General features: G+C 39.1%; 1 protein-coding gene across 8 annotated transcripts in view; it reads left to right on the plus strand.

The window, feature by feature from the left end:
- Window positions 1-378: 378 nt before the first annotated feature.
- Window positions 379-21,663, plus strand: part of si:dkey-21p1.3 (collagen alpha-2(I) chain) — a 30,826-nt gene continuing 9,541 nt past the window's right edge. For 2 of the 8 annotated variants that reach the window (XM_051377533.1, XM_051377535.1), the window contains exons 1-37: window positions 379-580; window positions 1,635-1,779; window positions 3,278-3,442; window positions 4,011-4,206; window positions 6,376-6,477; window positions 8,228-9,496; window positions 10,199-10,252; window positions 13,020-13,139; window positions 13,467-13,505; window positions 13,706-13,759; window positions 14,144-14,197; window positions 14,875-14,982; window positions 15,114-15,167; window positions 15,339-15,392; window positions 15,482-15,526; window positions 15,762-15,815; window positions 15,922-15,966; window positions 16,046-16,099; window positions 16,185-16,229; window positions 16,325-16,378; window positions 16,454-16,498; window positions 16,913-16,966; window positions 17,092-17,136; window positions 17,418-17,471; window positions 17,572-17,679; window positions 17,779-17,832; window positions 17,934-17,987; window positions 18,865-18,909; window positions 18,996-19,049; window positions 19,337-19,381; window positions 19,585-19,638; window positions 19,859-19,912; window positions 20,012-20,065; window positions 20,287-20,340; window positions 20,553-20,606; window positions 20,784-20,828; window positions 20,968-21,012. In XM_051377533.1, coding sequence (XP_051233493.1) covers window positions 412-580; window positions 1,635-1,779; window positions 3,278-3,442; window positions 4,011-4,206; window positions 6,376-6,477; window positions 8,228-9,496; window positions 10,199-10,252; window positions 13,020-13,139; window positions 13,467-13,505; window positions 13,706-13,759; window positions 14,144-14,197; window positions 14,875-14,982; window positions 15,114-15,167; window positions 15,339-15,392; window positions 15,482-15,526; window positions 15,762-15,815; window positions 15,922-15,966; window positions 16,046-16,099; window positions 16,185-16,229; window positions 16,325-16,378; window positions 16,454-16,498; window positions 16,913-16,966; window positions 17,092-17,136; window positions 17,418-17,471; window positions 17,572-17,679; window positions 17,779-17,832; window positions 17,934-17,987; window positions 18,865-18,909; window positions 18,996-19,049; window positions 19,337-19,381; window positions 19,585-19,638; window positions 19,859-19,912; window positions 20,012-20,065; window positions 20,287-20,340; window positions 20,553-20,606; window positions 20,784-20,828; window positions 20,968-21,012 — 3,798 coding nt within the window. In that variant the 5' untranslated portion in view covers window positions 379-411. Of the gene's footprint in view, window positions 581-1,634; window positions 1,780-3,277; window positions 3,443-3,997; window positions 4,207-4,955; window positions 5,031-6,375; window positions 6,478-8,227; window positions 9,497-10,198; window positions 10,253-10,658; window positions 10,747-13,019; window positions 13,140-13,466; window positions 13,506-13,705; window positions 13,760-14,143; window positions 14,198-14,874; window positions 14,983-15,113; window positions 15,168-15,338; window positions 15,393-15,481; window positions 15,527-15,761; window positions 15,816-15,921; window positions 15,967-16,045; window positions 16,100-16,184; window positions 16,230-16,324; window positions 16,379-16,453; window positions 16,499-16,912; window positions 16,967-17,091; window positions 17,137-17,417; window positions 17,472-17,571; window positions 17,680-17,778; window positions 17,833-17,933; window positions 17,988-18,864; window positions 18,910-18,995; window positions 19,050-19,336; window positions 19,382-19,584; window positions 19,639-19,858; window positions 19,913-20,011; window positions 20,066-20,286; window positions 20,341-20,552; window positions 20,607-20,783; window positions 20,829-20,967; window positions 21,013-21,663 lie in introns of those variants that run through there. The other 6 variants (XM_051377536.1, XM_051377534.1, XM_051377537.1 and 3 more) reach the window with 6 other exon arrangements.

Raw genomic sequence — 21,663 nt, forward strand, 5'->3', positions numbered from 1 at the left:
AATGTGTCTTTCATCAGAGAGATTATTGGAAGTACAAAATAATAATCTTAACATCAGCACCAAAGCAATCGGGAAGCCATGAGTCCATGACACAGGTTGATGCTTGTGCACAGATTTTTATGATATGTGATACTGAACCCACTGACTCCTCCGGGAACGCGTGTTTTTGCATGTTTCTGTGTGTATGTTCACATATTCCCTAAATAACCAGGTGCGAAGCTTTTCAGTGCACTGGAAACAGAGCAGAGACGTAGGTGAGATATCTGGTTTGTTGTTGAGAGATCAGAACATAAGCTGAGTGTGTTTGTGAGAAGACAGATATGCCAGTTAGGCCCAACCCTCTGGTCCATGTGTAACAGCTGAGATGTTCCTCCAACATCAGTTCTTTCTCTGCTGTCTACTGACGACGTGATGCTGAGCTCATCTGTGCTCTCGCTGCTCTGGGTTCAGGCCTTTTTGTTTGTAGTTAAACCAGACGGTCTGTCTCAGAAAGTGAGCACACCACAGCAGTGTTATCTCCCTCCTATAGCAAAGGATCATGGGAGGGCCGGAGGAAATGTGACACTTGGAGGCGTGAAAGGTAAGGAAACCTTAGGATGATACATTCCTGATGGCTGTGTGTGGGGAAAAAATGGTGCTGACATTGATTTTTCTTTTCTTTTTTTGTGAATTCAGTGTTTCCACAGCAGTCTAAAAGCAGTGATACACAAAGGAACGTTTTGGGAAACTCTGACAAGAAACTGTTCCTCAGCGTTATTTTAACCACAGGAACAAGTTGTTCCCTGTTACTGAGAGCATTACTCATCCACTTCAGTCAAAAATGTCAATTTCCAGTATTCTGCTGAGTGAACGAGGAGTCAGAAATTTCATCTGGCTGTTAATGTCAATGTTATATTTACTTTTTAACCACATATAATTTCTGAGGTCAGAAAGCAGTTACAACTTCATTCATCAGTCATTACCATCAGGTTGATATCAAGAGTGCTGCTTTTTGTTTTGATTACTGCAGAGAAAAATTGTTGCCTTCGAATTTACAACTTACACATCCAAAGTTAATAAGCCCATGCCAAAAAAATTTATATCTCATTGTGATTTGTCCATATGAGGTGTAAAGCCTCCACCAAAACTTCCACATTCTCCAAAGACAGTGAACTTCTGCTAAAAACAACAGTACTGACCATTTTTAACGTATATCAGTATTATTTGCTGCTCAGGTGGGAATGTTTTCTGGGTTCCTCTGACAGAGGCCTGAATGTCTTTGAAAAAATTGAATGTTTGGGAACGTCACCTTGGGCTTTGGGAAGCAGTGGTCAACATTCTTTTACCATTACATACCAAGAGACCAAACAACTGATCGATTAATGAAGAAAATTACAGACAGACTGACTAATGGTTGAGATAATCATCGTTGCAGCCCTAATTCTATTTATATATATTTTTCTGTAACCTCTGGTGTTGTTTCTTGTGTTGTTGCTTGTATTTGGTCTTTATCTTTCTTTTTGTGTAATCAAAATATAATTAAAAAAAATATGCTTGCTGCTGGTGTTTATTAGTCAAGAGAAATTTGAATTGAAATTGTTATTTTCCTCAACAAAACACATTAATAATCTATAATCTATGTCTTCTGTTTGGAGAAGTGGATCTATTGCAGCTCTTGGACATGCAGTCAGCCACTCACTACAATGTCTCAACTACAGAAGATGACCGAGGTTGTCCAGCATATCAGATTGGACAATATGCCACCCTGTTCCTACCAACAGCTGCAGTATTCGGCACTCTGTGAGTATTACACAGCATCTTATGTAACCTACTACTGCATTACTTCTCAGGTAAAATTTGCAGTTAGTAAATAGGGTTTGGTAAAAATAACAAAAAAAAATTGACACTGAGCTTATTTAGCAAACATGTCCCAATAGGGATGTTTCTTTGAGTCACGTCCACAACACAACCAGAGCTCTCAGCAGGAAGTTCCACTTAAAACTGACACAAATTATACTTCTCTACTGTACTATACTAATTAAGATAAGATAAGATTTTTATAAGTTTCTATCAACATGTATTTCTAACAAAGACAATGATGATAGGGCCCTCACAGTCCATGCACGTTGTGGCGTGCTGCGGTCAGATTATGTGCCAGCGTATCACATGTAGATCACACCATGAAAATTTTACATAAATCAGTACACAGAAATTTTAACAACTTCTTGTTTCTTGACGTAACATTGATTTTTGACGCCACACCACGGGCAAGCCCTTTAAAGTTGACCTGTTTAATTCCCTAGGAGGAGTTCATTAAAATACAACAGAAAATGATCACAAAATTAAAAAAGGGCAACTTCCTGTTGGGTTTCGGGTATGGGCTTTGTTTGTCTGGTCATGATACACGTTACCTATTTTCGTACATGGCGATCGTATGTGTCTTGGGGGCTGATTTTGGGGGGCGTGGTTAAGCCATTTTGCAATGCCCATGTGCAGCAACAATATAACACATACATTTCTTGTACAGTTGAATTTTGTGCCAAGTTTCATGTTGCGGCCGCCAAAAAAACAGTACCTTTGGAAGAAAAATAATTAACTTACTTGCCTTTAACTAAGAAAAAAATGTGTTTACTAGTATTAGTTTACTATGTGTTATGGTTTCAAGGCAGCATATCGTAACACTCAATTTGTAAAGTCTTTCCAATTTACACACAAACTCTGCCAAGTTTGGAATGCAAAGCAAGCTGAGTGGGTGTATTTTTCTTTTGCCTCTAACACATTCATTAAAATAAAATAAAAACACAAATGAGCATACACAAACAATTAGGTAGTGACTGTTGTCCTGTTGTAGGCGAGTTAAACAGATTGTTGCATCTTTTACCACAAGAGATCATTTTTCATTTTCAGAGGGTTGACAGGGTCACACGTGACTGCAGAGAACTTGTTTGTCTAGGACGGTTTTTTCTTTCCATGATGTTTAGGTTGAAAGGATTTAGCTCAAGGCTTTGGTGTTAAACTTGACCTTGAATGTTTACACACGGAGTACTAATGCCGTCTGAATCTGTCAGCTTTGTGATACAGTTTACATTCACTTGTGAAGCGGCTCTCTATGAGAAAAGTCTTTAGTCTCTCTGTGACACCACGGCCCTGAGTTTAAAATCTATACTGTCCTGTATAGTCATCTCACAGCTGTCCATGTCCAGACTGATTAAATAAAAATGTGCAAGTTAGATGGAGTATGTGTGTGGGAGAGTCCTCTGTACATTTATTTGTGAATGTGTTAACGTTTACTTGACAGTTTTCCGGATGAGCTGAGTGTGCTGATGCGTCTGCGTCTGGGTCAGCGGTGGGCAGATGAGACGACGCTATTGGCTATTTTAGGGCAAGAAGGGGAGGAGCTCTTTCAGCTGAAGGTGGGGCCAAGACTTTTCACTGTCGTCAGTGCCTGGGAACAACACTATGAGTGAGGAAACACACGCACACACACGTAGACAACCACAGATAATGATCCATACCTGGATTTGTAACAGATAGTATGATAGGAAAAATATATTTTATAATAATTATATAAGTACCTTTTTTGTGTATTCAGTTGTCTATAACATTATCATTATCATTACTGTAGGGAAACAGAAGGAACACAGCAATGTGTGGCACATTTTCCTCCAAGATACCAAATACTTAAGTGATGGAACCAAATGTCCCAGTGAGGGAAAAATGGTGCAGGGTCAAAACTAATCATCTTTTGATACTACCACTAATCAACTTAACACCCTCTGAAAATCTTGTGACTCTGACCTCCAGTGGTTTGACCTCTCACCTTGCTGCCACAATGTACAACTGTACTCAAGGGTGTTTCAGTACCATGTGACATCACTGCTGGGTGTGGTCAGACTTTCAATCAGAGAGGACAGTGACACACAGCGTTTCAGCCCGGTGTTAAATTACTCGAGATAACTTCGAGAAGGTCAAGATTCAACAGAAACATTTTCAATATGTGACAATAAAATTCTCACAGGTCTGTCTGACAGGTTTCCTGCTGCTCCTCTGTGGGATGGATCGTGGCACAGCCTCTTCCTGTCCGTCTCTCTGTCCAGACTGGAGTTGTATCTGGACTGTTGTCTACAGGAGAGCACCCCCTGGCGCCGGGGCCTGGGACGGCATATCGACACTTTAGGCCTGACGCTGTTGGGAGGAGCTTCACGTCCTCACCACACACCCTTTACCGTAAGGCCCCAACCTCACCCGACACAACCCTCCTCAGGCAGCAGCCCCTCGCTCTTCTGATCCTCATGTCACATTCCTCACCTGGGCCACAGTCCTCCCCTCCTGACCCTCAACAAAAAAAGATGGAGGACGGAGGGCTCAATTTGAAGTTCAATGGCAAATTAAGAGCAACGCAGTCATCAGTGATTGAGGAATTAAGGGGAAAGTCTATTGTAGTGGGGATATCGTTTAAAAAAACGGAGCATGTAAACCTTTAAGATGTGTAAATCTGTAAACAACTCTGTAAGTTTAGGTCTTTTGAGTGGACTGATGAAGTGAGAGTGAAGCTCTCAGGGTAGACTCATCCTTAATCCGACATTAGTGACAAATGTGTTTTCTATCACCTTTGCCATCAATCTGCCATGATTTAACAGTCTGGGAAACAAATGACGTACAACTACTGTACAGCAACAGACTCAGTAGATAACCCACCTAAGTGTGTTGTTGTTGACACACTGCAGCGTAATAACTTGCTGAGTATTAAGAGATGGACACTAACCTGTCTGGCACTGTGTTGCCACAGGAAGCAGATGTGATATGTATATATGTGTGTTTGTATGAGACTTTGGGCGTCTGGCTTGGTCTGCTGATTTCATCATCTCTCTGGGATGTAAATGTGTGGTCAGCCCGGCCAGCTCTGGGATCAGTCCTCCAGGGAGGGGTGTGTGTTTTTAAGTGCAGCGCCTGGAAGAGTGTGTAAGGCAGCAACAGTCAGAGGAGTCCAGAAGTTACTTTTATCAGAAGCCATGCAGGGTGCTGTGGCGGTGCTACTGCTACTGAGCTGCGTAAGTCTGATTGTCTGTATCATGTTGCCGATGGATTCAGGTTCAATTTTAACTTTCTCTCAGGCTGTGGTAAAGAGTAACTGTGTCTGTTTAGATTTTGAATGTTTATGTAATGAATGTAAAGGGCTCAGAAAAACTTGAATTATCAAAAAATGTCCTGCAAATTCAAACAATTTAAGGAGTTCCAGACAAAAAAAATAATTATTCAGAGCATTTTATTACATCAAGATGATTTGGAATTGTTATCTAAGTTTTATTTTTCTGAACGAAATATGTTGTTAGAAGATGTAGCACATCATCTGACAACCTCTTGAATCACACTAGCTCTTCTCTTGCATTTAATGGGGTTTAGGTAGTGTACTGTAAATTAAGGCATTACTATTGGCTGTGAACCAGTTTCTTTGCGTGTAATTCTTTTGCATTAAGTATCACCTGTAGTTCAAATATTTTGCATCAGGTTTGCGGGTTTCTTACATGTGCATGTGAGAGGATGAGAGGCAGGGGAATATTTTCACATCAGCGAGTAAATCTCATAAAATGTGTAGAAGATGTCACCTCCTATGTCTCAATGGGAAATGGTGGAGCTGCATAAATAAGTATAAGGCCTGACAGTGAAACAAACATCACTTAAAGGATTGATGAATGTATTTACAAATCAGTGGATAAACTAATCTAGCATATTACATGCTATTGACTGCTTGTTGTTATGACTTCCACAGTTCCCTTAATATCTGCATTTGTCCTTGTTTCAATTGAGAGATCATAAATCTTTTTTTCATGAGTTAGTCATTAGCAAAAATATTTAGTTTGCTATTTAGTCAATCTAGAGTGTTCCTCTCATACATCAACAATGAGTCAGTGAAAACAAATTTTAAAAATGGTACTTACACAATTGAGCCAGAATTTCCTCCTTTTCTCTGGGGTGAAAAGGGCTAAAAACAGCAGTAGTGTGTGATCCATAGGACAGTCAGACCAATGGGAGTGGAGGTCACGGAGGACTCCAACTTCAATTATATTAAAGTCTTTCTATAAGTTCTAATTTATGGTTATTTACATTATTGCATAAATGCATCTGCTGCACCACAGTTGTAAGGTTATAAAAGTTTAGTATAACTTTGTATAAATGATATGCAACCTTTAAAGCCCTACGTGTATGATTTTAATGGTTCTGATCTTGGCGCCCCCTAGTGATAGTGTAAAAAAAAAAAAAGGTACTGTAGCAGACAGCACACACTGACTGCTATCATTAAATAAAATTCCCTTCACTGAAGCTACAAGACAATGTTTGGAATGAAACTCTTTAAACTGGTCACTTCTGTCTCTTGTGTGTTTTTGGTGTGTTTAGGGCGCCATCCAGCAGATGATCTTCGTCTTAGGAGATCCTACAGCAGCAGAGCAGCACTGTCGGGATCACAGCAGCACCTGCTCAGCTCTGACACACACACAGGTACAAACAACACACCACTGTCAGCTACCAAACACTTGATAACATCTGTTTTGTTGCTCTTTTTTATATTTTATATTCATAACAGACAGTAAGTAACGGACAGTAAGTAACAGACTAGTAAATTAGGAATGGATTGATTGTTGTGCTCATCCAAAAATATATCCTTTTGTGTTTTTATGTGTAATATTAAATCTGATGAGACCTCTGAATGATGAGACATTTGGGGCCAGTTTCACAAAGGTATTTTAGAATGATCTATACTGTAAGGCCATATTATTTTTGTTCTAAGGTTAGACAGTTTCACAAAAGACAGACTTATCTAAAGGATAAAATGTTAGTTGTTAGCTAATAGCCACCCTACCCAGAGGCAAACTCACTTTGCACTGCAGTGAGACATTTTGAAGCTGACGTTTTTTGTATTTTTTACATGCTTCGCTGAATTCTCCCAGTGAAATATCTTTAAAACTGTTATTCCACATGGCAAACATTTTCTGCTGGAGTGAACAGAGCTGAGTGGTTTCACATCGTTGCTACTAGGTCAGCCATGTTTTTTAGTATGAAAAAAGTCTTAATTTACCCAGAATTAATGGCAAATTAGTTCTAATTAAGTTAGTCAAGAACTAGACAGATTAATTTAGACACCTGTCTGAAGTCTGACTATAAATTTGATCTGAGATTCGGTGAGATCTGAGTGATCTCACCAAACTCCACTCAACAAAACTAACAGGCAGTTCTGAGAGATATTATTAAGCTTTATATGTACACACACCATGTAATCAGAAGAGCAATAATTAGGTTAAAAAAGTGAAAACATCTGTGTTGGGTATGTAGGGCCATTAATAATCTCTCCCAGCCCCACTCCCTCCATCCTTTGTTTGCAGTTCTGAAATGTAAGTCTGCACTCGATGAGATGGTAGCAGTACTTTTTATTTATTGATGACATGTTAGTGTGAATATGGTCTTTCATAATATTCATCCACAGTGATCTGCTGTTTAAAGCGTCTATGGTGGCACCATTCCTGTCCGTCTGTGGAAGCCACACAGGGAGTGTTTGTCTCATAAAAAAGTGATTTGTTTTGGACACTAACTGCATGTTATATTTGTGTGTGATCCCACCAAAAGGATTTTTTCTATGAGAGTGTTTACATTTCTGAACAGACGTTTCTCCCTCAAAGATGGTCTAATACTGAACTGTTACTTCTGCCTCATAGTATGTCTCGTCAGATGAGATGAGACTTTATTGATCCCACACTGGGGAAATTCACTCGCTGCAGCAGCTCCAGATACAACACAACAGATACACATTAAATAAAAAATAGAATAGAAAAATACAAGATATAATGAAAATATAAGAGTAATAAGAGTTATATGTTCACTATATTCAGCTTTTTATATACAGATGTGATTGATATGGAACATTGCACAGGTGACAGCAGGAGGTAGTGGCATGGTGTAAAAAATAAAGTATAGTGTGCAGATTGTTTGAATTGTATCCACTGGGCATTAGTTATTCTTATTATTTAATTTCTGTTGTTTAGTAATTTACCTTGTGCCCTAGAATAGACAAATCCATTATTGCTTTAGACATATTCAATAATGCAATTACAAAACTGTAGAATACTGATAAATCTTGAAAGAATTTACTGCTCTCGGTTCTCCAGGAAAAAACGGAGACTAATGAAGGAGTTCAGCACACATAATGAATGTTGGGAACACTGTAATTAATTTTTCTAATGTAAACCTTTCCCAGGCAGTTGGAGCTATACACGAGGTGACCATTCAGTCTGCGATCAGAGTATCATCTGCACCAGGAAATCCCCCCCAAGACTCAACTCTACAGGCAGGTCCCACTGAGCTGACACCAAGACTGGATCCAGAGAGCAGTATTTCCCCTCTGAAGTCATATCCTGATCCAGAGGATATTAAAGGTGTAGTGACAACCCAGGCTGACACAGACACTCAGACTGTAGGCTCAACCCACAGAGAAAAGGAAAAACCAACAACTGTGAGTAAGGAAGTAAATCAAAGTGGCGATACTGCACCACAGCCTCTCTCTTTGACTGGAAATGAGCAGCTTTCTAATTTGCACCCTGACATTTTATGGACTCCTTCTGTCCACACACTTCAAACTGCAAAGAATGGCTCCAGAACAAGTAACACATCTGTCTTGGAAAGTGTTGAGACAGCCATTTCAACCCCCAACATTCAGCCTGAGAACCCCACAGCTCCAGGTGTCTCATCAGGAGGGGCAGGGGGAGATGCAGAAAATACAAGTACACAGAGTTCTTTCTCTAATGGACCACAGGACCATGCTACTAGAGCTACTCTTATCTCAGGCCCCATAACAGAATCAGGGTTTGTTGCTTCCAGCATCTACCCTTTATCTGACGGAGGAGTAAAGGAGGCGAGACAGGAGGCGAGACAGGAGGCATCACCACTAGTCATTATACCTCCAGTTTCAGTAGACCCACCAGTTAAACTCTTAAGACAGAGAGAGGAAACTGTATCACTCGACAGAGCAGTAACTGACTTTGCCGCACCTCAGACAGATGCAGCAGCCCCAAACCTGACTGTTTTAACTCCCACACTACAAAGCGGTGAGGCACTAAGTACCAGGAACATGGAGGCTGAGGTGAGTAATGTTTCAGCAAGTGAGATAAAAGAAAATGAGGAAATAGAAGACAGGTTGGAAACCGTTTCCCCCAAAACAGAAACACCACCACAACAACGATTTCCTGGTGGAGAGCAGGGGAATGGGACAGAGGCAGATTTAGGGGTGGATGAGGAAGTTCAAAGACAAGCAGAGATGGAAAAAGAAACTTATGATAATAACACTGACATATTTGGGGATTCTAATCAGTCGTCACCTGATTGGACCTCCCAGTTCAGCACTGAAGACTCCTTTATCCAATCAGAGACTGAATCCACACAGCAGACTGTTACAGCAGCCAATGAGCCGCCTACATACACGGTCACACGTCACAGGGCAGGATTAAGACCTGGGATCAGAAGTCAAAGTGTAAGACATTGTTTACATTTTACATGTTCATCATCAATGCTGGATTTCACATTTGAAGTTATTTCTGTTGTTACAGGTCTTGGTATACTTTATTCACAGTGACATTGAGTACAGAGTGTTAATTTTGTTACAAATGCAGATACAAACCACATAGGATATTTTAATCACATTTGTGTGATATTCTCATCTCATTTTCCATCACGACCTTGACTGAAATTGAGTTTGCGTGGAGCAGATTTGATGACTGAGATGGCAACATACATCTGTGTCAATTCTACCACCTAGAAAGCCATGCAAGTGTGTGTGTGTGTGTGTGTGTGTGTGTGTGTGTGTGTGTGTGTGTGTGTGTGTGTGTGTGTGTGTGTGTGTGTGTGTGTGTGTGTGTGTGGGCCATTGTGTCCCTCCTCTGGCTAAACTGTGGTACTGTAATCCTGAACTGTGAAATCCAGCTTCTGGTTTCTCAGACTGAATATTCTGTGACAGAATATAGTGTTTATATACAGTTTTATAGTTTACAAACTCTCCTAACCCTTACACAGTATCACAGACGAACAGATTAATCAGATTTCAGACATAATAACCTAGGATATCTGCATTTCTACTCTAGTTTTCTGTCAGTTTACTTTTTTTTTGTCCCATCCTGCTTCTATCAATAAATCTTGGTTTTATGACACTGATCCAGATCTATCACTCTTTCATCAGGGGTTGCAGGGTCCACCCGGGCTACCAGGACCACCAGGGCCTAAAGGAGACAAAGTATGTATTAATTTAAATCAGGAAATCTTTTTTGTGTCAACATTGAATCAAATGACTCATAGCAGGATGTACTTTTACCCCAGGGGGTATTTCTGCTGTTGCTTTGGGATATATGATAAAAAAATATCAGTCTCAGTCTCAGTAAACTTCAGATATCTGCCAGGTGTGTCTGGATCATGTGGGTGGGGAACAAGGAGTGCAGGGCCAGCTGTGTGTCCAGCGTATATGAATGAGAATGAAAACACAAGTGATGTAAAATGTCAATTTCAAAGGGAAAATGCCGGACAAAATAATCCACCAACACTAAAACTTGACTGGCACATATGTTGTCCCTTGCAGAAACAAGATTTCAAACTGAAGCAGTTGTGGATCACTTGCAGTCTACTGATGGGCAAAGCAGATGATCCCACACTGATCTGACCAGTTCAAAATGAACATTCAGTTCAGCTCGCTAACTGGTCAACTGAGAACAGTTGTTCGAGAAGGATAAGCCAGTAAGATGAGAATTTAGTTGAATAAAGATACCGTTTGCAAAGCTGCTATAACAAGTTCTACCCTATTATGTAGGCTACAGCATATATATTTTCACAACACCTAATTATAAGACTGAGTGAGAGGGACGGGCTCGAGCAAATCCGTGACTGTCTATCACTCTCAGTGAGTGAATCTCTGGATGTTCACAAGCAACTGGCTGAGAGCTCTACGAAAAAAGAAATGACTAAGAAATGAACAGATTGTTTCAGGAAGTGATTCAGTTCAGTTTGTTCACCCAAAAGATTCAATCTTTTGAACTAATCGTTCGCAAATGACACAACGCTGCTGCGTCCCCTACTGGCCAGTTAAGAGAAGTGAGGAGTCAGCAGTCAATGATGGTATAAATCAGAGCAGTTAATATAATACGTTTTTCAAAAATTGTGAACCACTGCAGCCACGAGAGGTCCAAAACATGAGGCTGATGGGTCCAGTGGTATGCGAGAATAGCTGTGGACAGATACACCTGACCAAAGTCACCAATAATTAATTCAATACTCCATCTTGACGTTTCCAGACTTATGCCTGATGGAGATGAAACATATAGCTTCATACAGAGTAAACAGACATGTTTTATGTGTGTAAAAAGAAGTTGAAACAGTTAGCTAAAAGTGATAAATGGTTGAAAGGGCTAAAATGATAATAGTTAAAAGTGATAAATGCCTGAAATAGTTGGCTAAAAGAGATGGATAACACTAAACTAAAATGCACTAAACTTGCATTGCAAGAAGTACATCATTTTTTACATTAATAGCCTATTCATTCAATACATATCAAGATGGTAACCTTTATTTCCACAAATATAAAATACCATACATAACTGTATATTCTCTCTCACCATAAATGTTTCAAACTAAAAAGAAATATGATATCCAGTGACTAATAAATGAAATATATATGAGCCCTCATAAAACTGTGGAATGTGAAGTGACTTCAGCTTGACAAAGACACCGCAGTCAGATTTAAGATTTGTTTTCAAATTTAAACCTTAAGAGTTCCTTTAAAAAATGTACACATTTTTTCCTAAGGCAGAAAAATGCCACCTTCCCAAAAACTGCTGTAAAAATCTTATAAATCAATATTTATTCCTACTTTAAATGAGTCAGTCTTTTAGAACTACTTCTGCTTGAAATATACATATCAAATATGTATCATATTTGGGGGATTTTAATCCTTTAAAGGCCAATATGTTTACACAACTCCACTGTTGTGGAAAGTCTCAGAGTTTGTTTGAGACCAATTTTTTTTTTCATTTTTTGAAGTCCATTTTGCTGCTGCTTCATCAATTTCATCTTCAGATGAGTCTTCAGATGAGTCAGGGCTAGACACCAGATCGTCTGTCTCTACCTCTGAGGCCTCCTCTGTGGAGGAATCAGAGTCCTCGGAGGAGGATGAGGAGCCATCCAGCCCCCCATGATTATTTCAAGCACCAGTGTGCTGTAATGCCTTGCCATCTCTAAAATGACTACTCCCTCACTACTGCTCATACTTATAACCATGGCTGCAGTGCATCTGGATCAATAGCCTGAACAAGAGCCTGAACGAGAACCAAAACAAAGTCACATCATCATCAATAGCAATACACACTTATTTCAGTAGCAAGGCACCCTTGCAGAAAACGTGTGAAATTTTGCTGCATGCCTTGAATGGGAAAAAGTAATGCCATGTGGTGGACTAATATAAAAATTAAAAACTGAAAGCTTGTAGACCAAAATGAAATTTTAACATAAAGGAATGCATTAGTTTACGTTAAGATAAACGGGAGATCAAAAATGGCGTTTTGAATGGTTTTCAATGCGGCATTTTTCTACCTTAGGAACAAATGTGTGAGTTTGTACGTAGCCTAGCCATTTTAGGCTAATTTAATAACTAAGACCAGAATTCTAAACAAAATGCAAAATGAATAACCTTTGGCAAGTTTGAGCTTCATTCATTGAAAACCAAAATAGCATGAAAATAAAAAACGGAATGGTACGAAAATGTACCAAGGAACTCTTAAGGGTTAATATAGTCTCCAGCTATAGTGAAGCTAAATGACACAACAACAGCCCCAAAAGCTTGGTAGGCTGTTTACATGTCAAGGCTGCTTTGATCAGCAGAGTTCTTCTGCACCCTAGTGGTCAAAAATGGCTTAATGCAGTCTGGAATGAAAGAGCCAGATTTGTGTTTCTGTCGATGTTGTTGTTATCTGAACTCCTTCCACATCAAAGAGACATATTGCTTTCTGTCCTCTCAGGGCTATCAAGGCGTTATGGGCAGGACTGGGCGGACAGGATATAGAGGCCCCATTGGTCCTCCTGGGATGCCTGCCATTGTTGTATTTAAAACCTCTGAAGAAGAGTGGGAGGCTTTCAAGGTAAGCTGCTGGATCTAGTGAAAGTACTGCGTATACAGCATAAAGAAACAGCATATAAATATCAGTTACACACAATAACTAACATAATCAACTATTATCACCTCTTTATATTTCACTGTAAAGGTGTGAATAGCCTATACCACAAACCAGATAAATTTGCTACAATTAGAAACTGAATTGTCTTTTTTTGCTGATAATTGCATTTTTGATGACAGGATTATTGTTCTTAAAGTTTGTCGCATTCTATGCAAGTCAGTGTGAAGATCATTTGTGAGTGAAATAGGTTTACAATATAAGATAAATATTTTCTCTGTCATTTCCTTACAGAAAGAGGACATCTATAAAAAGCTGATTTCTTCCTGGCCGGTAGGTGTAAAAAAAAAAAATGAATGCACTTAAAATCCTTTTGTAGTTAGTAGTTAGTTGTTGAAATCCAGTTATTCCAAAAACCAACTCCAACAACGTACTGCATAATTACTTTATTTACAGTGTGACTAGTGTTAAAAATACCCATGTATACCCTAAGGACATGTTGCGAGTGAGACATTGTGTTTTTTTATCTTCAGAAACTGAAGGGACCTCCGGGGCCTCCTGGACCTCCTGGAGATGATGGGCCAATTGTAAGTAGACAAGTGTTGAGGATTACTTGAAAAGACAACATTTACTACAAGGAGTTCTTAACTGGTTATGAAACAGTCTCATTTTATTACTGATGCCTCTTTATAACCTACATTAACAGACAAGACCATCCGCAAGACGGTATTTCTATGTAGTTATTCTTAATGCCTGCCACCAGGTTGGATTCAGTGAGATTCCCCACAAAATCAGTGGAAACGGTGGTAGAAACACTACCACTCTTGTCCACAGGGGGCGCCAGAATCAGCACACACAGTGAAAGTTCACTGTAACTGCTTTAAAGAGCTATCTAGGGTTAAAATGTGTCATACTATAACAATACCAATCATATTTTTATCACATTGCATTTTAAAAATGTTGTATTTCAGGGGCCACCTGGAATTACTGGGAAGCAAGGACAAAAAGGAGTTCAAGGGAAAATCGTAGGTATCTCTACTTTATTTGCATCTTATCGGTGGAAGGCTGTGCTTGATAGCTTATGGGCTCATCTCACAGCACTTTAATTATTATCATTATTTTATTTAATCTTCTTTATGTGTCAGTCAATCAGAGATACAATGCTCAGCCTGTCTGCACAGTACACTATTATAGTCTACACTCTCCTTGTGACACAAACACCATATTGAACTCATCACTACAATATTACTTTGACTGATAACACATTGAGTTGACTGATATATGAAGAACAACATGGAGTAATCGAAAATAAGGCGTATAATTAAGTGGTTGCTCGGGATGGTTGCTGGATATATTAGGTGGTAATTGTGGGGTTTCTGGGTGGTAGCTAGGGTGTACTTACTGAATTTGAGGGTTTACTGTGTAAGTGAGTATGCACAACAACGTATCCCAAAATAAAAAAATAACTCATCTAATAACAGATGAAGTGGAGGAAAAGAATGTCATGATGCAAAGTCATCAAGTCCAATGATCCAACACACACACTACTACTCATTATGTTTTTCAACAGCAAGCACACTAACAATATTATAAACTACTAAATAAAGTAAATAATACATATGTCAAAATATTGTCTGCTCTTCTGCAATGAAAGTTCTCATGAGAATTGAAAAACTGAATCACATGTTGTGTTGTACTTCAGGGCAGTCCTGGACCACAGGGTTTGCCGGGTCCACAGGGCCGACCTGGAAGAGAAGGGACCCTAGGACAGCATGCTAATACAGGCCCTCCAGGCTTACCTGGAGAACAGGTAAATCTGCTGAGAGACAAAATATGTGTATTCTTTATTGTCTTTAATATGTTGGTACATGTAATCTCCACCCATACATGTAAGTCCAATACTGATACAGTTTGAATTTGAACTTGTGCTTGTCCCACTAGGGTCCCAAAGGATACAGAGGAGAGAAGGGCAACAAAGGGGAGCTGGGTGAGTGGGTAAGAGTGGCCTGGATTTTTAATGCTATGGGGATTTAACTTATAGAGGCCCCGTATATATATGTGTGTCTTGTATCTAGCGTTGAGTCTCTGCAAAAATCCCCAAAAGTTGTCACTGTTTTGTCAGACTGGAGCATTTTATTTGTCAAACCATGTTTTCTCTGTCTTCAGGGTTATCAAGGAGAGGTTGGACCACAGGGAAACAGAGGACAAAAAGGAGACAAGGTCAGACTCAGCATCCACACACAGACATCTTTTTCAGGAGTAAAGCTGGTACATGGGATTCTAATTTTCCAGTTTTTTGCTGTAACCAGGGGAACAAAGGAGTGAGAGGTGTTGTTGGTGTCCCAGGCTACATAGTAAGTACAGATTACTTTATTATTAACTTAACACCCCCTTTGTGCCCTTGTTATTATATAGTCATTATAAAATGCAGTTTCAAATACACAAGAACTTTTTACTCTGCTTGAAAACCATAACTGATTGTTTATTGGTGGTTGTTAATATGATCAGTGAGTTCATAACTTATTAGTCACCACATTTATATAAAACGAATTTCTGCATTGCAACATTTGAACTATCCTATGTTTACAGGGACTTCCTGGACCCAGGGGTCCTTCTGGTTTTCCAGGACCATCAGGACCCCCGGTCAGTGTCAGAACAACAATGATTATATAAGTTGACTCCATCTTGTTCATCAGGTGCAGCCCTCATTGTTTTTAATGACAGTAATAGTCTTGCTGATTGTTTTCAGGGAGAGATTGGAGCTCTAGGCTTTAGTGGACCACCAGGCCCTCCTGTAAGTTTTCTAACACTAACTACAAAGTCGTCATAAAATTGATAGAAAATGTGTATTTATTAATCTGACTTCTGCTCAGGGCAAAATGGGTCCCAGAGGAATAAAAGGTGTCTTAGGAGTTAAAGGACCTCCGGTAAGTAAACAGCTAGTCAGTCAAGTTGAAATCCAAATTCTCTAATTAAAATATATATTTGTGAAACAATATTTTACACTATCAGGGTCATCAAGGTGAAATGGGTGCCAGAGGAGCAGCTGGACCACAGGTGACAAGACACTTAAAAACCAAATATTGATTAGCTAATGACGTTATGAGCTAATACCTTAATATATACCTCTGTATATACACGTATTGCTTCAGGCAGAGCCTGGTCCTGATGGAGTGGTTGGGTTACCTGGTGTCCGTGGACCTCAGGTATAACAAAACTCATGCTTATCAGTTTTATTACATGAAGACAAAGAAATATGAATAAAATGTTTTTCCTTATAGGGAAACCCAGGACCAGATGGACCTCCTGGTCCTAAAGGGGACCCTGTGAGTACACTTTAAAGGTCGTATATAATCACCTGAATATAAGAATGGTTGTGCTTTTGTTACCTTAGAATGAGACGTTTTTATCTACAGATGCTGCAGGTCACCATGTTTCTACAGTAGTAGAAATAGTAGTAGTGACGGACAAGCTGCAGATAGGGCCATTCACATTTTTTGTGGCCACCATAGTTTCTCCTACATGCTTTACAGCTCGTTTGCATTCCCAGGTCGTCAAATACAAACACGGCTGGTGTTCAGTTAGTTTCAATGTGCAACTACACCACTAGATGCCACTTAATCCTACACACTGGTCCTTTAAGGAAAAACAGCCAGAAGCTAAAGTTGTAAATGCAGAAGCGGATTGAAGCTCATATTTTAGGGTGACTCTTGTCAGCAACCGTCTCTGTGTTTCACCAGGGTGATCCAGGAGATGAAGGGGAAATAGGGGAACCTGGACCACCTGGACTCAATGTAAGATAACAAGGATGAACCCTCTGCACAAGCAACATTAATTACCAGGGAAGATATGAACTCAGATGTGCTGTATGAGTTTGTCATGTTGGAGCTTGAGTATATGGGTTTTTTTCTCCTTTCAGGGAGCCAATGGGAATCCAGGCAAGCCTGGACCCTCAGGTGATCCCGTAAGATTACTTAAAGCAATTTCATTATTGACTGCAGGCAAAATGTTTACAACCTTTGTAATGTATGGCAATATTTAAAATTACTAATTATCATAAATAAAGCCATCATACTGTAACAGTCATTTTGGTTCCTTCGTACTCAACTAAATGTGTTTTCTTCTTGCTTGTATTTGTGTGTGTGTGTGTGTGTGTGTGTGTGTGTGTGTGTGTGTGTGTGTGTGTGTGCGTGCATGCGTGCGTGTGTGTGTGTGTGCGCGCGTGCACACACTTTTCTCTTCCAGGGGGCTAAAGCCAAAAGGGGTGATAGGGGTGATCCAGGATTTAAGGGAGACCTTGTGAGTTTGATCCTTCCTGTCTATCTGTTCAGTTTATTGTTGATCGGTTTATTGATCAGATCAGTTAATCAGTTGAATGACTTGTTGGTTATGTGTACAGGGACCTCCAGGGCCTCCAGGTAAACAAGGATTGAAGGGGCGTCGAGGCCCTTCAGGATTTGAGGGACTTGGAGGGCCAACAGGGCCACCAGGACCTCCTGGATCCAGTGTGAGTGAAATAAACCTGATGAATGAAGACGTTCACTAACAATGCTATAACAACTGTAATTGTAACTGTCTTGTTTTATACCTGCCTTCATTGTTTTAGGGATTTGATGGCATCCTGGGGGAGCAAGGGAAGCAGGGAAAAGATGGACTGAAGGTGTGTTTTCATAAAGTTAAAAGAATCATGACTTTTATGTTTTTTCTATTGAAAAATAAGTGTTTGTGAAATGTGTGTAAGTACGTGTGTGTTTTTCATAGGGAGATCGAGGGCCAAATGGTATTCACGGAGTTCCTGGGCCTCGGGGAGACAAGGTAGGACAAAGAAGGATGCTGAAGAATTCAGTTCATGTGGAATAAGCATAAACTGTATAAAATAAGTCACTTTAGCCACTGTGACGTCACCCACTGGCTTGTGGACTACTGTTATGAAGTCCTGAGTTTGGCATTTTGGCCATCTTGGGTTTTTTGGACAAGAGTTGGGAATTATCAACTTGTTTAGCAAGGTGCATCTGTAAATTATATTAACAGTGATAATAACTGGGATGCTAATTTTGCCTAGCAAAAAAACATTTTTAAAACAAAATGTATACTGTCTTAAAATGTCTGAATGAATGAAACATTTTTAGGCAACCAAAATGTTACGGTTAACTTTCATGAACTGAAAACACACTGAAAGGTTCAAAGTTCTAAGACGAAAACACGAATAACACACAGAAACAAGTTCACAAGTATTTAAATGTATACAGTGCCATGGATACACATTGTTACGCCTCTATCCTGGCAGGTTGCTGTGGTAGCGACCTGTCAATCACAAGGTAGCCACACCCTAAAGCATACCCTGGTTTATTGTCTATTTTACTCTAAATGGGACCATAGACCACAAAATGAACATCATGGAAAATAGATGAAGGGCTAATATTTTCCCTTCTTTTAATATTTGTGTTGAATCGCACTAGCTTCATTGGTCATTGATGGTAATGAGAGAGAGGAAATTATTGGTAAAGTAGCTGCAACTTGCCACCAAAAATAAAATATACTGATACGAACATACATCAATATATAAAATGCTGATAATACACTCAAGTCACCACAGGTGTCTGATACTATATGTCACTTTTATTATTTCAATTTGGGAACATTTCCAGTGGATATTATATTCTAATCAGTTATGGTCACTTTCCTGTCAAAGGGTCGAGAAGGTCGAGCAGGATTTTCTGGACTGCCAGGTCCAATTGTGAGTATGAGTGAGTAGAGATTAAGTTTATTACAGATGCTGGCCTAAATCTATACTACTGATGTGGTTTCGTTTTCTGCTTGCAGGGAGAGACGGGAAAATCTGGAGAGAAAGGACATGAAGGAGAACCTGGTATTAAGGTTCCTATGTCGCTACACTTCTTACTCTGTCCTTATGTGGCTACAGTGTTCACTCCAATTATAAAATCACTACTAGTTTTTACTAATACTTATGATTTAATGGATTTTATCATAACTTTAACATATATTTTAAACTGTCTATTTAGAATAATTTTCTTTTTCATTATTTATAATCCTATATCATTTTATTCTGTCCAAAGTGTTATTTCGGATTGTATCTGTCAAATTGCTGCTAATATAGATGTTAATAAGGCCATGTGTTTTATATGTGTACATCTTTTGTGTAGGGGAGGCCTGGAGTCCAAGGAGTGACAGGACCTAAAGGCCTGAAGGTGATCAAATTGATGATTGAAATAATTGGAGGATGATACTTTGTTTGTAATTTCAGTATTGTTCAATAAATGTCATGTAACTTTTCTCTCCAATATAGCTGAAGAGAATTTTGTAATTTAATCAATCAGATATCTCATACACTTCATCCACAAGAACAACACCCACTGAAAAAAGGTTTCACATTATCTGTGTCCCATCTTAGGGGTTTCAAGGTCATTCAGGTAACAGGGGACTGGATGGACCTCGTGGAGCCCTGGTAAGAAACAATCCACAATTTAAAATTGGTACTCATGGATATACACAAACTGTATAAAACCATTAATGAATATACTAAAATTAGGGAGCTCAATCTGCCAGCTACAATATATATATCCTATAGCTTTATATTTGGTGCTCTCTTTTTTAAGCTAATGATGGTAAGGGGGTAACCAGGATAGGGAAAAATATGTGATAAACTAATATCATCTTTCTATCAGGGACATATTGGTACAAATGGAATTCCTGGAGACACTGGACCTCCAGGACCAAAAGTGAGTTCACCCCTTTCTAATAAACACTGAACAACTACATTTGCTTGTCTTACAGGGTCACAAATGGATAACTGATACTCTACTAAATATTTTCCACAGGGATTGCCTGGGAAGACAGGAGCTTCTGGCCTCCAGGGACCCGTAGGGAAGAGTGTGAGTTGTTTCAGATTTTTTAAAACTCAGATTACAGATTCTGTAAAAAAGTTAATAGGAGGAGTTGCAGTATGGAAAGAAGCTTACAATTATTAATGCATTCACATGTAGCCGTATCACATTACTGTAGGTTACTCAGCATTAGCATTGCAAATTATACCAGTGTGTGTTGCTGATGGAATATGTTAATTTATATTCTGTACACTTGTGTCAATCAACAGGGAGAAGCTGGCAGCAGAGGAATGAAAGGGACACCAGGAAAACCAGGAGTGTTGGTGAGTTACAACATCACCATCTGGCCTTTTAGGAATTTACAAAACTCTTTTGTGATGCTACAACAATAAAGCTCTGATAATATAACAGAATCTGTTGAGATTGCTGAGAAGAGATGAGATACTAGATGAGAATGGATTGCAAAGACAGAGTTTTTATATTTTGAATGTAACAATGATTATGTTGACATTAAAGGACTGTTGGTTTCCTTTAGGGGGTTAAAGGTAAAAAAGGCCCAGGAGGGCTTCCAGGAAGCGAAGGCCTAAAGGTATCTGTTAATTCAATTTTGTCAGTACTTGCATTTTAATCAGAATATACTTCAGTCAATATTATAAGCTGCATCAGTCTGTCATGACAAATGTGTTGCTCGTGGTTATTCATTCATATTATACATTGTGTTTAATGTGGTGTTGTGTTCACCTACCTTGTTATATTTGTTGTGAAGGGTAAGAGAGGTGAGGAGGGATCAAGGGGGAAACAAGGCCGCCCGGTAAGTGAAGTATATTCTGTTATTAGTTTCACTGCTGCAGTTTATATAGTACCACTGTTACTTTGTATCATTATATTAATTTTATGTTAAGTTTTAAGTTTTTCTGAGGTCTGTCACATCATGCCTTACTGTCCTTCAGGGTGAGATGGGCATGGCTGGACCACAGGGATACAGAGGATCTCCTGTAAGATGATTTCATTCATTCCAAACGCATCCATTAATCCAGTGCTTAACATCCTCATTCATTGAGTCAGTGTCTGTTTATTATTGAAATATTGTCCAACAGTTAAAATACATTTTATGCAGACAGAGTGTGTTTCTCCTATTCACCCGTCTTACAGGTAAACTTTAGATTATATACAGTTTGAATAATCTTAAAGGTCCAGTATGTAACATTTAGGAGGACCTATTGTCAGAAATTGAATATAATATTCATTGGTATGTTTTCATTAGTGTATAATCACCTGAAAAAAAGAATCACTGTGTTTTCATTACCTAAAAATAAGATGTGAGTGGTGTTCAGTTAGTTGCAATTTGCAACCTCATTACTTGATGTCACTAAATCCTACACACTGGACCTTGAACGGTAAACATAGATGTGCTTCCCTTCCTGTCACTTTGTTATTTTGTTTATTTCATCATAAAATACAAACAAATTTGGGAGATGTTACATAAATGTATAAATTTTCAATCTGTGATGGTGTCCTTTATAGCATAGCATTTAGTTTATGTAATGAGTTGATCATTGACTGATTACTTCACAATGCTCCTAATAGCCTTTTTGTAATAACTGCTACATTCCAGTACATTTTTATGCAGATGACACTCAGCTCTC

This window comes from Dicentrarchus labrax, unplaced genomic scaffold (genome assembly GCF_905237075.1).
Source record: "Dicentrarchus labrax unplaced genomic scaffold, dlabrax2021, whole genome shotgun sequence".
Lineage (NCBI taxonomy): Eukaryota > Metazoa > Chordata > Actinopteri > Moronidae > Dicentrarchus > Dicentrarchus labrax.